The sequence below is a fragment of the Melanostigma gelatinosum genome (assembly GCF_949748355.1).
Source record: "Melanostigma gelatinosum genome assembly, chromosome: 12".
Lineage (NCBI taxonomy): Eukaryota > Metazoa > Chordata > Actinopteri > Perciformes > Zoarcidae > Melanostigma > Melanostigma gelatinosum.
The window spans coordinates 3,719,535-3,736,694 of NC_136645.1; the positions used below are offsets into that span (position 1 = coordinate 3,719,535).

A 17,160-nucleotide genomic window follows, 5' to 3' on the forward strand; every position below is an offset into this window, starting at 1 on the left:
ACAGAAGTAAATATAAAACATGAATGTGCTGTAAAGAGAAGAATACCTGTAATGTTTTTGTGATATGGCACTGTGAACCCATGGTTACCTCACAGTATGGGTTACTCTTTCCTGCAAAGACACACAATTGTTTATGTTATTTATATTTATAACAAACAGTTACTACTTCAGCCAAGTTAGATTAGTTAAAGAGAACTTCAACTCTTGGTTGGTTTGGTTTATTTTGGTTGTTTTCATCTTATTCAACTCAAATACACAACTGAAAATAATAAAAAACACAACGAGGCGAGTGAAAGACCAAAGCAAGTCACGCTTTGGGCTTTTGGTGAATGCGGCGTTTACACGATAATAAATGGTCAAAAGTGAGACAAAGAGTTTTAAAGAGCGATGAAGAAGCAATTGCTAGTTCAGCAGGAAAGAAAATGTAAACTTTATAAATACATGTTTTCATAAAGATACATAATTAAACGTGTGTACGTACCGTGGGAGCGACAGGGTTTGAGCTCGATTCCCTCCACGATGTTGACCATCAGCCTCCCGATACCCGTGGCTCTCTGAGAACGAACTGAGACAAAGAGACGAAGAAATGAATCTGTTAAAATGTTTGTTTTGTAACAAAACACTCAGGATGGAGGAAAGAAAACACACCGAGATATGCCTTCTCTCTCTTCTTCTTCTCCGTCTCAATGAAGAGTTCTGAAGCTGCTTTGATCTTCTGAACCCACGCCGTCCTGCAAACACAAAAACAAGCAAGAAAACATGCTTTTTAATTTAACTTTCGACATTTTGAGACCAGAGAATACATGAAGCAGTAAAATATCAGACCAAAGATCAGGAATGGTGGCCATAACTAAGAAATACTAAAGTTACATATATCTATACGTGTCGATCCATGTGTGTTTCTATCACCTTTCATTGATACTCTCAGCTCTGAGTGTGTAAACTCTGTCGATGTGAGAGATGTGGAACAGAGGTTCATCTCCTGACGGGTCCGTCGGCAGCTTCACCAACACTTCGTTCAGGAAGATCGGCTGAAAGAGACAAGAAAGAGTAAAGTAGTAGTTCGAGATACAGTTACTGCCGGTCCTTTCTATTCAAGAGAAACTCTACTTCACTTTAAGAGGCACACGAGTGTGTGAAGCTTCATGTGTGTTTAACAGTGTGTGTGTGTCGTCTCACCGTCTTGTACATGCGGTACTGCAGGTGTGTTTTCGAGGAGAAGACTTTGTCCGAGCCCGACGAGCCCAAAGGTTTGGTCACCTGAGAGAAGAACAGAGAGAGAGGGAGAGAGGGATGTAGAAACGGGAAATATGTTTCATAAAGTATTCTGATTATGTACTGCAGTAAAAGTACGAACACTACCATCTAGAAATAATCAATCAGAAGCAAAAGTGCTTGTTTTGCAAAACAAAATGACCCTCATCTGTGATGTATTATTATACTTTAATTATTAGATTATTGTTTTTATTACTTTATAATTAGATACAGTAAGTTCTTCTGTACTTCCATTGGTTCCCAGTTTGGGGTCCGGCCCCTTCTAAACGCTCTCTAATGATAATAAATAATAAAGATGATTGAGAAGAATAAAGTAGTTCTTCAAACCAAATTTGTATTAATTTTCAAAAATAAAAAATAAATTTAAAAAAGGTTATTTTCGTGGAATTATTCATTTTTTTCTAATGGCTTTATGTTTTTCTGTTATTTAGTGTTCATTTATTCAGTTTATTTTATTTCATCATTTAAATCAGAATTGGGGGAGACCTGTGATCAGCTTTTTAGGCTCCCTAGCATATTCTGATTATCTATAATGTTTAGTTATTTTCTTATTTTATTGTTGGTCATTGTTACTTTATATTTATATATTTATATCTATTTTCTCTACTGTACCTGTGTACATAAGTCCTGTCTATTCTTTACTTTTATCTGTCCGGCTTTATATTTCTCTGTAATATATTGTCAGAGATGCAAAACAAAGAGAGCCACTAAAGATGATTCTGATTCTTATTTTATGTGCGATTAAATAAATAAAATCAAGGGGTTGTGGGTTTTTGTGAGGGGTCACAAGCTCAAAATGTTTGTTTTAATCTTCAACAACGTGTCTCGTTTTAATCTGAAAAAAGGAACTACAGTGGTCACATGTTCCGTCTGAACTGTGGTGCAGCAGCGTGAGATCACCTGAGTCAGCAGCAGGAAGTCATTGAACAGGAAGCCGTAGAGCTCCTTGCTGCTCTTGGCTTTAAACAACTTCCCGCTGTGGAGGAACTTCCTGGGACCCAGACAGTTGGTGACGGAGTTAAACACCAGTTGCTGAAGGACAGAGACGGACAAGGTGATTATTTTAATTAACATTAACATTATGATTAATACCAGAGAATTAATACTAAAGTGACATCTTCAAATGTAATACACATCTTTTTATAGATTTAATATGAGTCTGTTCTTGATATTTTGTTGCTGTTGTTCTATAAAACTGGGAGTTATTATCCAACCTATCCTGCATCGATTAAGGCTAAATATTTAAAATAATTAGCTGCTGGTTATTCATGTGTTAATATTTGTTCAGATGAGATCTACAGAAATCATTTAACGTAAAGTGATCAATGATTCATTCATTGAGCTGCATGTTGTCAGTGTGTAGCCGGTGTGTAGTACACAATGCAAACACATGTGTGTGTGTGTGTGTGTGTGTGTGTGTTACAGTTACCTCAGACAGGCCTTCACACTGGACGTGAGCCTGAATCCACTCCAGACGATCCGAGTTCTCCTTCTCCCTTACGCCCTCATTCACCTAAACACACACACACACACACACACACACACATTTGTTTGCACTTAAAAAAATATTGTAATAAAGGTATCACATACATACAAACAGATTTTTACCGACATAAACTCAGACACACATGAATCCAAAGTTCTGTGGAGGGATTTCACTGTGTTTTTCGTCGGGGGGACACTTGTTGTGTTTTGGCTTTGCACCTCGTTGATATTTTATATTTGCACTCTTTCCTACTTTGCACTGCAGGATAAACAGGATAAATGTGTGTGTGTGTGTGTGTGTGTGTGTGTGTGTGTGTGCGTTCACCTGTGAGCACAGCTCCTCTGCTTTCTCCAGAGCAGCCTTCAGATGGCTGTTGTCTGGATGTGACTCCGGAGTGTTTTCTATGATCTGTAACAGAGGGAACAGAAAGTACATCAGAAGTGATTTTTTTTAAAGTCTCAACTCGTCCTTCAGTGTGTGTGTGTGTGTGAGAGAGACGTACGTTCTTGATGATGAGCGGGTAGCGCGTGACTCTCTGCATGGGTTTGAGCAGGAAGCTGGACAGCGGCATCCCTTTACACCGGGGATCCATCGCCAACCTCTGAGAGAGAGAAAGAGAGAAAGAAAGAGAGAGAGAGAGAGAGAGAGAGAGAGAGAGAGAGAGAGATGGAGCGAGAGAGAGAGAGAGAGAGAGAGAGAGAGAGAGAGAGAGAGAGAGCGAGATGGAGAGAGAGACGGAAATCAGTGCTTTTCACGCTTGAGTGGACTTTTCATTTGTAAAATAAAAATGATATCTATAAAACGCTGAGTGAACCCTTTTCCTAATGTCTGAAGTTAAAGGAACTGCTCACATGTGGATTATTTGGAGTAACCGGATCATGATTTATAGAAATAGATGTTGCTGTTTTTAACCCTTTTAACCCTCGTTGAACCGGGGAAGAGGGCGACCGACACACTCTGCTCGTTGTGCCTTTTAATAATTCATGCAGAGTGTTGAATTAACCTCAGAGACAACCCTCTGTTCCTCACTCACAAAGTTAAATACTACACATAAAGTGTGTGTTCGTGTACTTTTGTACCTTCAGGAAGTCTTTGATCTCCGGGCTGTCGTCGGTTTTCTGCTGAATCAGCGTTGCTCCGTTCAGCTGGCACGAACAGAACCTGAACACAAAAACACACACAAAATAAAATCATCACAGAATTAGACAAACAATAACACTTACATTACAAGCGTTGATAAAGAGACAGACATCAAGCGACTCCCTGAAAGACGGGATTAAAAGATGACAGACGGAACCTGATGTATGGCTGCATGTGAGGCAGCTGGTTGGTCAGGATGTCACCAATCATCTTCACGGGCATCCGGTCGCCTGACATCTTCTTCCTCACTCTCAGAGCCCTGCGGGAGGGAGGGAGGGAGGGGAGAGAGAGAGAGAGAGAGAGAGAGAGAGAGAGAGAGAGAGAGAGAGAGGATGGGAAGTTTGGTCTTCTGGGATTTTATCAGGGAAAAGGATTATATTTCAAATAGTGTGTTTCTCTTTACTTGAGCAGTTTGATGTTGCACATGATGAGCTCCTTCCAGTTGACGAAGATCATGGCCACCTCCTTCTCCGTCAGCAGCTCGCACTCCAACAGAGGTTTGTGGAAGATCTGAACACACAGAGACCGATATTAATCAAAACACGGGCATTAATACGTATCTTTACACATTTCTGTATTGATGTAAATACAGTACACATAAGTCATCGACGCCGCATGAAGCCGTATGTGCGTGTGCACCTCAGTGACGAGCTGCAGGTCGTTGGCGTAGTTCTCCTCGGTGACGATGAGCTCGTGGATGTAGCCCTGCCTCTTCCTCTCCATGGGACTCAGCATGTCCAGCAGGTGGAGGTCAGCGCACCCTGAAAGACAAACGTCACACACACACACACACAGCCGTCAATCAAACGTCCTGCAAGGAACAGAAAATAAATAAACATCTATTACACCTGTATTCATACATCACCAACAGAATACGTACGTGAGGACCAGCGGAACGCTCTGGAGCAAAGTTTGAGTCAAACGTCTGTGAGTCTGTGTTCAGTGAAGCTGTGATTTTATGTGTATTTATTTCAGGAAGAAGTCCAACATATGTGTGTAAACGTGTAGAAGTTAAAGAGGAATGTAAGAGGAATTTAAAAGTTCATATTTTTGATCGTGGTTCTTTTTTACATCTAAATATACAAAGAGGCTTCAGTTTTGACTGTAGACAGCAGAAACTACCTGGATATTGACGTGAAACTGCACTGACAGTGAGGTATATATGAAGATATTTACGACTTTTATTCCCTAAAATAGTTTTAAGCTGAGAGCTGAATTGTTGGAGGCTTTTTAGAATTTGTTGTCAACTCAGATCTGCAGTGGAATCAGTTGATTTCTCTCCACAAACAGACTAAGATGTGAATGAACTCTGCTGCAGTTATCAATAGTTTACTAATGTCCAAAAGAAAGATTTAGATGTGCTAACATTTCAGTTTTTTAAGGAACAACAAAACAAGCTGGCAGACACAGCTGTGATATATTAATGCCTTGTAAAATCATCTCTTCAGCCTTTAAAGGCTGAAAACGGCTGCAAAAACACTCAAGATTGATTAAAAATATTGATAAATGTAGCTTTAAGTCATTTAGCTCACTATTAACAAACTTAATACATGCATTTTATGTATTTTTTGTTTTTAATATTTGTTTAACTAACTATTAAAAGAGGCCCGTAAGTGTTAAATTCAAAACTTTATCAACAAACGCCAGTTAAGCTTCCTTACATTTAAGACAGATAGATTGTACACTACTGAGTAACTGTGTGTGTGTGTGTGTGTGTGTGTGTGAGAGTAACGAGGCCAGTCGGCTGCAGTCTGTCTCAGAGCATTTAATCATCAGGACCAGTCAGATTCAACCGCTTCATCAAAATCTCCACCAATAAAACCTCGGGACATTGTTTTACCGCCGACATTCTGCACATTTCATTCGCTCATTCAAGTATCCTCTTCCTTCCTTTGTGTATCCGTCTGACCATTCGCGTCCATAAAACTGCTCATTCATGCGTCGTTTTCACTCACTCTCTCACTCTCTCGACACCAAGTGCAGTCTGGTTACATTTGGCTGTTAATCCATTCGTCCGTTCATCAGAGCTGCTATTTATAATCCCCATGAAGCATCAACCGTTACCATTCATTAGATTAACTATAGATCATACACAGCTTTCATTTATGTGTGTTTTTAAACAAACCAGCTAGACCAGAGCCACGCTTCAAAGCAAACTGTGTGTGTGTTCTGTTAAAAGTTGTTAAAAAATCCAGAGTCTGGTCTCTTTCCACCTGCAGTCCCCAAAATGATGTAAAGGTAACGCTAATAGGGACGAAGATGTCTGCAGGTGGGAGTGTTAGCGTGTAGTAACAGGCATTATTAGGACGTGTGATGTTGCTGCATGGCTCTGGTCTTGGCGGGTCTTTGTTCAAACCTAAAATACTCCGACTGTGAGGAAGTCTCGACCATCGGTTACCAAACTGAAAGAAACCCCCAACCTGTTTATATTTACCTCCCAAAACCCAAAATGAGGGCCTCCAGTCTCAGCTTTGTTTACCAACCGACGGCCTTTGACTCACCGCCCAATCAGAGACCTCCACCTCCAATACTGACACACTCGAGGAGCCAATGGGATCCAAGCAGGTTAATAACACGATAATAAGAACTCTATTGCTTGTTGTATAAAAAACGTTGCGTAGTTCAATAATCGTTTGTGTTTCTGAGGGTAAACATTAAAAAATACTGTCATCTGGATAAACAAAAACACAAACAATACAAATGTAATATGGCCGCCAGCATAACACTCGTCTGTTGCTGTGGGAAATGCAGAACATACACCGGGCGGTAATGTACAGTATATATGTATATTATTTGGAAGTGGGACTATGCTGTTGGTTAGTTCGCTGTCGCTCAACACAGACCTGATAACCTGATGGTGTTTTAGCGGACTCGCAGCAGCGCTGTGAGGATCTTCAGCTAATTACATTTAATGGGAATTAACTGTTAAAAATAAAATGCAGCTTCAACATCCGAGTCGTGACAGCTTCTCGGCGTGGATGGTTTTATCTAGTAGGAGTTTAAAACTTCAGTTTTTTAATAACTCGTAGGGGTGAATTGATGCATGATGATTTTATACAGTAGGTTTTGCAGAGCAGGTGGGAAAAGCAAACTTAAAATCATCTTTTTGTGTGCATGAAGTCTGGTGACAACGAGCTAAAACACTCAAAAGCTGCATCACAGTGTGGACGATTCGAGGAGGTAAAGCTCAAATGACTTAAAAACAGATATCACTAGTTTGTGATTGTTGAGCCACAACTAAAAACCAGCCGAGCTATTTAAAGGACGACTTCGTCATTTTAGGAAATATGCTTATCGCGTTTCTTGTGTGAGATTTGAAGATCAACATCACTCTCATGTCTGTACGTTAAATACAGAGTTAGAGCCTGATTAGCTTAGCTTAGCATAAACACTGGAGGCAGCTTATATGGCTTCCAGAGCTCCAAAATACACAAGCTAACAATAATACTCGTTTCATCGCTGCACAAACACAAATGTAAAAACATGTAGTTTTACGGGAGTTAAAATGCTGACTTTAGAGGTGTTTTAGGATTATTTTGCTAGCCGTTTACAACTGCCTCCGCTTGTATGCTAAGCTAAGCTAAGCTAATCACTGCCTGGCTGTAGCGTCACACTTAACAGACAGACATGAGAGTGTCGTTGATTTTCTCATTTAACACTGATCAAGAAAGCAAATAAATGCATTTCACAAAATGTTAAAATATTATTTTAACTGGAATGATTCAAAGATCTGACGATGGCCATTTTTATTTTTTTTTGGACAAATAGTTCCACCCCTACATTTCGTTTTCTGTGTTGTGTGTAAATGTTCATCATCCCGGTCTCGGTGTGACAGCATCTCATCCTCATAGCAACAGACAAAACAATAAACATGTAAACAAAAATAACAACAACGGAACATAAAACTGATCAGTTAAAGTTAATACATATTCAGAATGTTAAAACTACAACGGATAAAAACATTATCACTGTGTGTGTGTGTGTGTGTGTGTGCACACTGTTTCAGGTCATGTGCAAACTCTCTGTACCATGTTGCATTTTACATGTGTGTGCGTGTAATTTGGTTAGCTCGTATGCTAAGCAGTGACAGCATGGCTTTCCATTTATAGCCCTGTGCTACGGGGCTGAGTCCCATTCCAGCTGCTCGCTCCCTTCTATGCCTCCTTCCCTAGCAGAGAGAAAGAGAAGAGGAGGAGGAGGAGGAGGAGGAGGAGAAGCAGGCTAGCTGGAAAACCATAGAAGGGAGCTGCACCCTGGGTTGAAACTTAGCACTCAACTGCTGTGGGACGCGTCTCAATACTGCCTCGTTTCCTCTCCTCTCCGGGGGAGGAGGAGAAGAGAAGGAGTCTTTGGCTTTGAGGAGAGGAGATGTAAAGAGAGGAGAGGAGACTCTGACACTGAGAGGAGAGGAGACTCTGACACTGAGACGTGTCCTCCAGCAGATAGTGGGTCTTTCTGTGAAGCTGTGGGGAGGGAGCGGGTTAGTGAGGGGATGGGGTGGAGCCAGCGCCTTTGATTGACAGGTGAATGAAGCTGCCCAACCAATGGGAGGTTAAAGAAATATAAAAAAAATTACAGGAGGGAGCGGGATGAGCTGAGCTACTGATTCTAATGACAGAATCTCCCATAAAGCCACACGTACCATGCTACGACAGGGCTGCGTGTATGGACGTATGTTAACGTGTGTGTGGACGTATGTGTGCGTGTGTGTGTGAGAGAGAGTGTGTGTGTGTACAGTCACTGTGATCCAGTCAAAAACATGTTCATCAGTCCAATCTGAGAGAAAGGAGCTCAATAGTCTTTGTGTCTCCTCCCTTTTCTTCTTCTTCTCCCCCTCCCTTATCGAACACGCCTTTCTGAACCGTTAAAACAGAAAGAGAAGAAGAAGAAGGATTGAAAAGACGGGAGGAGAAGAGAAGAAGAAAGTCCTGACTATTGATCTCCCTCCTGCTGGAACAGTGCTGTTTGGAGCCAGAGCCTTAGATAAACAGAGTTTTGGCCAAGTCCAGTCACAGCCGAGCACAGACAGAGTTCTCTTTTTTAACGTTACAGTCTGTCTGTCTCTGGCTTCTATTGGTGGAGAGTCGCCATTTCCGGGTCATGTGACCTCTTGCTGCTGTCCCATTGGTTGAGTGGCCTAGTAGGCGTGGCCTAGTGGGTCTCTTTGAGGGCTTTGAGGAGAGGGGGGTTCTGGGTAATGATATGATCCTAGAGAGAGGACGACAACAACAACATCAACAAAAACAACAACAACAACAACAACAACCAATCGGGCGCTAGGTGGGTGGAGCGTGCAGCAAGACAGAGTGTGGCGGTGTGCTCTAACCTAGCATAGAAATAGAGGATCTAGAGCGAGCAGTGTGAAGAAGCTTCTATCGGCAGAACAGTAAGAATATTTTTACTTTACGAATGATATGTTTCAGTTTTGTCATTATAAGAAGCTTTTAGTTTTGTAAAACAATGGAACGATATGATTCCACTACAAGTAAATAAATGATTAGCTGTATTTGCAGGACTGAAGGTGCTCACGTGTCCTAATATGTCTGTATTATAATCTTATAAATAATGTTTTTAGAATATTTATTATAGTAAAAAGACACATTTTGTCTCTCCGCTCAGCTCTAGAAACTCTAAGTCTATGGTGGATCATGCTGAAGGGACACATGCAGGAAGAAGGGAAACACTTTTACACTGAAGGAAATACACACACACACACGCGCACGTGCATGCACATACACACTATACAAACACCACCCAGAGGTGTTGCATGACAGGGAGGTTATCAAAGAGGCCCAAAGGAGTGTCACAGTGAAACCAATCACAGAGAGAGGGGACAGCATCTCCTCACCTGGCTCTGGGGTGTGTGAGTGTTACACTGTTCCTATCGAGTATGTTCATGTGAGGTTGTGTGTGTGTGTGTGTGTGTGTGTGCGTGCGTGTGTGTGAACGTGTACTCACACTGCGTGCTCGGGTCGGTATCTGTGGTGAGTTTGACGTAGTTGCTGGGGAACAGACCCTCCCTCCCGTTGAGCTCTCCCTTCCACCAATCACAGTCGTCCTTGTTGAGCACCGTGATCACCTGACCCTTCATGAAGGCCAGCTCGTCGTCGTTCTGGGCCACGTAGTCGTACATGCCGATCACCTGACACACCACTGCAGGACCGGGGGGGGGGGGGGGGGGCAATAAATATTTTTCCATACTGCGTAGGAACCCTGCGATTCACTGTGTTTTTCCCAGCGTATTGCGGAGGCAGCTGCAGGATATTAAAGACAGTACACGTGCATGTATTTTGTGGGAGTACCTGTGTGAGGACCCGTGCCGGCCGTAACCAGTTTTGGAGGGGTGGGCTCTGTGGGCGTCGTCTTGCTGGTGCTGGGACTGAGCAGCTTCACGTAGTTGGCCGGAAACCAACCAATCTGGCGCTTCTTCCCCCGAGCCTGAGCCAATCAGAACACAGGACGCATGAGTCCTCACATTCCCATAATAAATATGACATACAACAAAGAGGTAAAAATCAAACTACTTCAACATTAGATATGAATAAACTCTCTGTGTATGTTGCATGATGAACATTTCTGTGCATGTATTCAGAGTTTGTGCTCGTATACCTGGAGCTCGCCCTCCCACCAGCCCCCCGGGTTTTTTTTCCTGATGAGGATGAGCTGTCCCGGAGCCAACGTCAGCTGCTCTGCTCCTGTCGCACTGTAGGGGGCGATCACCTGAGCGATCTCTGATGGAGAGAGAGGGGGAGAGAGAGAGAGAGAGAAAGAAGAAGATGAGGTTCAGTATTTGGCTTTCATTTTGAAATTGAACTGAAACAACTATTGACAGCATTAGTCACTGGCAGCTCACCTGGTTTCTTACCCAGGCTGCCCGTCTTCCCTGCTGGTCCCAAAGCCTAGAGGCAAAGTTTCAATAACAATCATTATGAATATTCACCTTAAGACACATGTAGAGTTCTGGTTTAGCTCATATGTTCTGACCGAGCTCTCACCTCTGAGGCCGAGTCTCGTGGTTTGACATAATTGGAGGGAAAGACGCCCGTCTTGCCCCCGACCATGCCCGTCCACCAATCCCCTTCTTTCCTGGTGACCATGACCACGTCTCCTTGCTGGAAGCTCAGGTCCCCCTGTTCACTGCTCTCGTAGGTGTACATGGCCACATACTCTGCACACAAAAGGGGCGGAGTCAATGACAATTACTCACCGAACTTTAAAAAAGAAATAAATACATTTGTAGGCGCTTGCGTGCGTCACCTTCTCCAGACTCAGAGGGTTTTGTTGGGGAAGGGGACGGACGTTTTCCATTGGGGGGGCTTTCTGATACTCCAGACTCACTAGAAGAGAAGGAAGAAAAAACAATACTTTACACTCTATACAAAACACAGCCCAACATATTTAATAAACTAATATAAGAATCATCCTTTGTATGATGAGTGTTGTCATGCAACTTCTGTAAAAAGTGATTTTTCACTCTCTACTGAGACATTTATGAGGATTTATGCTCAGAACAGCAGATAAAGAGCCTGATAACCAGAATATCATCAGAACAATCATCTGTGGAGTTGAGTTTAAAAGGTCCCGTCTGAAGATCTGTCGCGTCACTCCCTCTGAGAGGATTAAATGCTGTGAGATGACAGCTGTAGTAACACGATTCAGTGTTTTTCAGTTCTGACTCGATGCTCCATTTTAACCCACCTGGTGTTTTTGATCCGCGGCGCGGCACCAGGGGGGGGCGTCATGGTGGCGGAGATGAGCTTCACGTAACTTTTGGGGAACCAGCCTCTCTGTCCGGTCTGCAGTTCACCTAACCACCACATGTCCTGCTGCTCCAACACGGTTATGATCTGCAGCAATAACAACAACAACACTGCCAGTTAGGGCTTCACCGAATGTCCTTTTCTCTTTGCAAATGAAGCTTCGCCATACGTCAAAAACACACATGAAATGGAATAAAAACATACAAATGTAACTGAAACAGAAGCGAGATGCAGACTGATTGACAAAGACACAATAGTCAACAACTCAAAAGAGTGCGTTGAATGGAATCTACATGGAAGAAGGCTCATGTACCTCGTTTTTGTTGAAGTTGAGGTGGTTGTCCTTCTTTGCTCTCCATGGATACAAAGCCTGAGCCTGAAGACCCTCGACCTTCTCCCCCTGACACACAGAAGAGAACAGAGAACACCACCCATCGGTTCAGATGTTCACGGACGAACGGAGATGAGAGCCTCAGCGTTTCGTTAGGTTCCTACCTGGCCCAGCACGGGAGAAGGGGAGGAGCCTGTGGTCATCGTAGCGGGTGTGAAGGCGGAGCGTTGTCGTAACTGCGCTGACGGAACACTGAGCGAAGGGTTCTGATTGGTCGAAGAGGTCGGCCACGCGTCCCACCCCTCGCTGTCTGATTGATTGGCTGTGCTGGAGGGCCAACTGGAAGAAAACTCATATGTTAGAGGAGTGAAAATGGACTTCATGCAAGACTCAAAATGGTGACACTGGAACGGAGCGAATAGTGAATCAATCAACAGCACAGTGAGTAAATGGATCCCCGAACAGGTTTTCTTTCTCGTTATATTGACTCCAGCGGTACTTACGTGGTGCTGAAGTCGGCCCAGTTACTGTTGACGGAGGACGCGGAGGCGTGTCCGGGAGCGGGGGGAGGCGTGGACATTGGCTGCTGCGCTGCGGTGGGCGGGGCCGAGGCCGTGGCACGCAGGCTGATTGGTGCTTCGCTGTCCGGTATCCGTTCGGCGTAATTGGCTGGAAACCAACCAGTCCGGCCCCTGAGCTCTCCTCCCAGCCAACCCGGTTCCCCCGTTTGGGATTCATCCACCTGTGAGAGCAGAGGGGCGGGATTAAGATAACGCCGGGGCATGACTGCACACACACAGGGCTCTCTTCTCATTTATCCATTTCGGTGGGCTTGTGACCCGGAAATCGATCTAAGCGGTTCATCTTGAAGGACGTCCCGATTCCTAAAATATATCTTGAGGAGCTATAAGCGAGGACACACTGATGTATCCTTTGCGGAAGTCTTTTCGGCATCCGTGACACATAAAGGAGGCGTGACAACGGACCGCTGATGCAGCTGTGCAACGCATCATATTTATTTATTGACGTTTTAGAATGACGGCTGCTGTTTGTTCCAACGCCGGTTGCCTCGACTCCTTGCGCCTCGCCCACAGGAGATGCGAGCAGAGGAGGCAAGGAAAGGAATCTCGGAAGGGACACCAATCAACAGAGATGTGTGTGTTCAGATTCACGGTACAACAGAATTCCAGGAAGCAGAATTACCAAATTAGTGCATAATTGAGTGAGACAAAACACAGAAACTTGACATTTGTTAACTGTTACTGTTGTGTTCTGGCTGATTACTACAGGCTCTTACTATCCGTCGACCTAATCAATTGCTCTCCTTCTATAAATAACCTCATGATGAAAACCTGTGGCTGTGCCCTTCACTACCAATTAAATAATATATTGAGTTTATTTTCATTTCCTTCCACCATGTTTGTTGTAAAACTTGGCAGGTTTACATCCAACGTCTTATCTTAATCATGTCGAAGTATATTTATGGAGACAAAGTATGTTTTCACAAAGTAGTCGACAGAGAAGTACTCTGTATGTATTTTAGGACCGTCCTCAACCAAATACTTTATTCAGAGATCCGACTGTGAAGTGTAACATCGCAAAGCTTTACGCTCACAGTTAATCACGTTCATGACGCTTCACATAAACCGTGAACACAAATAAAAGCAAAACAACATTCACAGATCTGATTAGAATGATTGGGTTAAAAAATAAAAAAGAGCCAAAGACGTTCATTCACTGGCAAATGAACGAACACGGAGATGACATGAGATGAACCAATGACAGCAAGAGTTCAAATGAAAGCTGGCTTGTGATTGGTGGAGGCACAACACTGGGCGGGGGCTAGAACTTACCCATTCCCCCTTCACCTTCAGGGTTGCACAGCAGAGGAGAGAAGACACAGTTAATACACACACGCACGCACGCACGCACACACACACGCACGCACGCACACACACACACACGCACACACACACATACACACACACACACACACTCAGACAGTCAACGAGAAAAACACACATATACACACACACAGGAGGCTTTAATAAAACAAACACACACATACACACAAACTCACACTAGAAAACAACAAATAAAATGTCTGTTCACACAAAGTCATTGTGTTATTTTGGGTAAACTCATTTTACTCAAACTGCCACTATTGCACCTGCAGATGCTCACACGACCAAAGTCTGCAGCCCCGTCCTCCTCCTCGTGCCGCTGTGTGTTTGTAGCTGGAGGATGCGAGTGTACGAGCACCGAGTGTGTGTGTGTGCGTGTGCTACATACCATGATTACATCTCCGGGAGCGATACTGATCTCGTCGTGGCTGCGGGCATCAAATGGATACAGAGCCCTGTAGTAGACCACCTTCACCGGCTGCTGGTCGAAGCTATTGACGGGGGCCTTCTGGTCAAACAGACCGGGTGGTACCGGAGCCTTTTGGTCAAACAGACCGGGTGGTACCGGAGCCTTTTGGTCAAACAGACCGGGTGGTACCGGAGCCTTTTGGTCAAACAGACCGGGTGGAACCGGAGCCTTTTGGTCAAACCGACCGGGTGGTACCGGAGCCTTCTGGTCAAACCGACCGGGTGGTACCGGAGCCTTCTGGTCAAACCGACCTGGTGGTACCGGAGCCTTCTGGTCAAACCGACCTGGTGGTACCGGAGCCTTTTCACCTGTAAATAAACAGAGAAACTAAAGTTGAATAAACACATAAAGATGGAGTATTTATAGAATACGGTATATCTTTAACATAAGTAAAGGATCGGATGTGTACTCCTTCCTCCACTCAATTTGTAAATTTCGAAGTGTGCTGGAGTCTATTTCTTCCTTTATGGACTACAGATCTTTTACACCAATCACTGTGCAGAACCTTTACATTCAAACTCCGACCCTTACCTGTTAACGTGTCCTAAATTCTTGCTTAAACTCTGCCAGAAACTCTGGAATTAAGTGAAGATGCCACTTTTGGTAATTGGACGTATTTCTACAGATGTCTTTGGGGATCTTGTGCTCCGTTCATACCGTCTAACAGTCATAACACACCTGTTGAAGCCCAGGGGTCGGCCGGCTGGCTGAACAGCTTGCTCAGCTTCTCCTGCATGTCCTTCTTGCCTCTCCCTTCATCCTCCATCTCTTCTGCCGATCCTGCTCCCTTCCTGCCCTCCTCATCATCCTCCTCCTCCTCCTCCTCCTCCTCTTCGTCCTCATCCTCCATCCCTCTCCTCTTCCTCTCCTCCTCTTCCTGAGCCACTCTGTTCAGCCAGGCGTGGGGTGCAGAGATGGAGGGGGGGCTCGGGGCGTTGGGGGCGGAGCTTGCAGCTTCATCCCTCCAGGACACAGCCTCCTCTGACGACCTGATGAGAGGCAGAGAGCCGTATGAAGTAATTAACCCGTCTATTCTCATGTAACGCCTTGGATATTATTCAAGTGCGTTTCATTCTCACCTGCCGTCCTGCAGCTCAGCAGACTTCCTCTCGATCGGGGTGTGTATGTGAGCGTGTGCGTGTGTCAGTGTGTGCGCATCTCCGTCCAGCTCCCTCTGCTTCTGCCTCTGCTGCCGGATGTGGATCTCCCTCAGTTCCTGCAAGGCACGATTAGATTACAGGAGGGTGAGGAGGAGGAAGTGGGGTCAGAGGGCCGGCTGCTACGGGTTATCACCAACAACAAACAACATCAACAGCAGCATGTATGTATTAGTCAGGTGAACAAGGCAAGCTCCGCCCTTCTTTTAAGACCAGGTTGATCGAGGACTCTGAGCTGCTGCTTAAGATGCTGCAAATCTGTCCTGTGATGCACGAGATCAACAGCAGAGCGAGGGGCGACTTCACGGAGAATGGATCGCGTCCGCTGATCGTTTGCAACCGCCATCTGCCCCCGTCTAAATTTACAAATTTCCCCACAAATAAAATATCGCGCTAATGACATTACAGAGCAAACACGGCCATAAAAAGAGAGTTTTATTCAATTATTTTTCATGACACAACGGTCATTGCATCCTGTCAGTGCCTTCCAGAATAACTAGCTGTGGTGCTCTCTTCCTTCTCTTTCTCTTGTGAGTTCAGTGCAGTTTGTGTTTCTCCGTCTAAACGATTTCTCCGCGTCTGACTCTTGAGCTGCTCAAGATGTTGTGTGGACATGAGACTAACATCTCAACGACTGCAGCAACTACTTGGCAAACAAAGATGTATACAAACACATGTACCAATCATATATTTGTAAATATTTGACTAAAGTGAACCGAATACGGTTGAGTTTGTGGATTGTTGGAAACTAAATTATAAATACATTTTCAAAGTTGTTTCATATGTCAGTGAAAACAATATCACCAGAAGTGTGTGGCGGTGTCTGTATCTGCCCTCTGCCCAGACTTTCCTAATTTGCTGTGTTCAGGACGTCTTTAAAAACCTCTATTTAAAACGTAGCGACCAGGTGCCAGATCGTAAGCACACATCGAAGAGGAAGATACAAAGATGGCACACACAGCACTGAAAAGATGCAAGTACAGCGAGTTGAAACGCCAAGCTGACAAAGTTCGTTGAGCCGATGAGGAGGGGCCAACTTTGAGCGGCTCCAGCTGTTCGGAGGGTTTTGGAGTTCATGTGGAGTTCAAGCACAGCAGCATGCTCTATTTTGATTGGACAGCATGTGTCAGGAGCCAATCAGCTACTAGGAATACTGACAGAGAGTTCGATGCAAAGGTTGTCTTGCTGGCTGCATTGAAGTAAGCTTTAAATTGTGTGCCTGTAGGATTAGTAAGTGTTTTAATGTGTGTACTTTGACATAAGCCGTGGGAGTCTTATAATTCAACACCTCACCATAAACGAATGGAGGTTTCTTATTAAATTTGTATTGCGTGCTGTGTTACAGTTACTTATAGTAGAGTACACCGGGGGGGCGGAGCTTGCACGAGGCACGGTATGTTTGAGGGAAGCGTTAGGAATAAGCAAAACAAAAGGGGGGGGGGGTGCAGTTGGGGGGACAATTCTGTGTAGTCATGACAACCAGATGTGCTATTAGAACACTCTTGTCACTGTAACAACACAAAACAGTTGTCGTGTTTCAGCCAAACAACCAGTGTGAAGAAAGCCTTCAGAAACAAGCAAAACCCTGAAGAGAGAGAGAACACCGACTCCATCTGAAACAGGAAGTGGAGGACGAGA

At 44.3% G+C, this 17,160-nt stretch overlaps 1 protein-coding gene across 2 annotated transcripts in view; it reads right to left on the reverse strand.

Moving 5' to 3' along the window:
• itsn1 (intersectin 1 (SH3 domain protein)) overlaps nt 1–17,160 on the reverse strand; it is a 35,779-nt gene that overhangs the window by 2,765 nt on the left and 15,854 nt on the right. For both annotated transcript variants that reach the window (XM_079279694.1, XM_079279693.1), the window contains exons 18-43: nt 15,445–15,581; nt 15,044–15,354; nt 14,285–14,673; nt 12,496–12,734; nt 12,157–12,331; nt 11,975–12,061; nt 11,600–11,748; nt 11,159–11,238; nt 10,897–11,069; nt 10,755–10,800; nt 10,511–10,632; nt 10,204–10,339; nt 9,860–10,054; nt 4,541–4,662; nt 4,305–4,411; nt 4,059–4,160; nt 3,841–3,922; nt 3,264–3,362; nt 3,086–3,169; nt 2,705–2,788; nt 2,176–2,307; nt 1,180–1,260; nt 910–1,031; nt 649–731; nt 482–565; nt 47–111 (exon numbers count right to left, since the gene is read on the reverse strand). In XM_079279694.1, the coding sequence (XP_079135820.1) occupies nt 47–111; nt 482–565; nt 649–731; nt 910–1,031; nt 1,180–1,260; nt 2,176–2,307; nt 2,705–2,788; nt 3,086–3,169; nt 3,264–3,362; nt 3,841–3,922; nt 4,059–4,160; nt 4,305–4,411; nt 4,541–4,662; nt 9,860–10,054; nt 10,204–10,339; nt 10,511–10,632; nt 10,755–10,800; nt 10,897–11,069; nt 11,159–11,238; nt 11,600–11,748; nt 11,975–12,061; nt 12,157–12,331; nt 12,496–12,734; nt 14,285–14,673; nt 15,044–15,354; nt 15,445–15,581 (3,486 nt within the window). The remainder of the gene's footprint in view (nt 1–46; nt 112–481; nt 566–648; nt 732–909; nt 1,032–1,179; nt 1,261–2,175; nt 2,308–2,704; nt 2,789–3,085; nt 3,170–3,263; nt 3,363–3,840; nt 3,923–4,058; nt 4,161–4,304; nt 4,412–4,540; nt 4,663–9,859; nt 10,055–10,203; nt 10,340–10,510; nt 10,633–10,754; nt 10,801–10,896; nt 11,070–11,158; nt 11,239–11,599; nt 11,749–11,974; nt 12,062–12,156; nt 12,332–12,495; nt 12,735–14,284; nt 14,674–15,043; nt 15,355–15,444; nt 15,582–17,160) is intronic.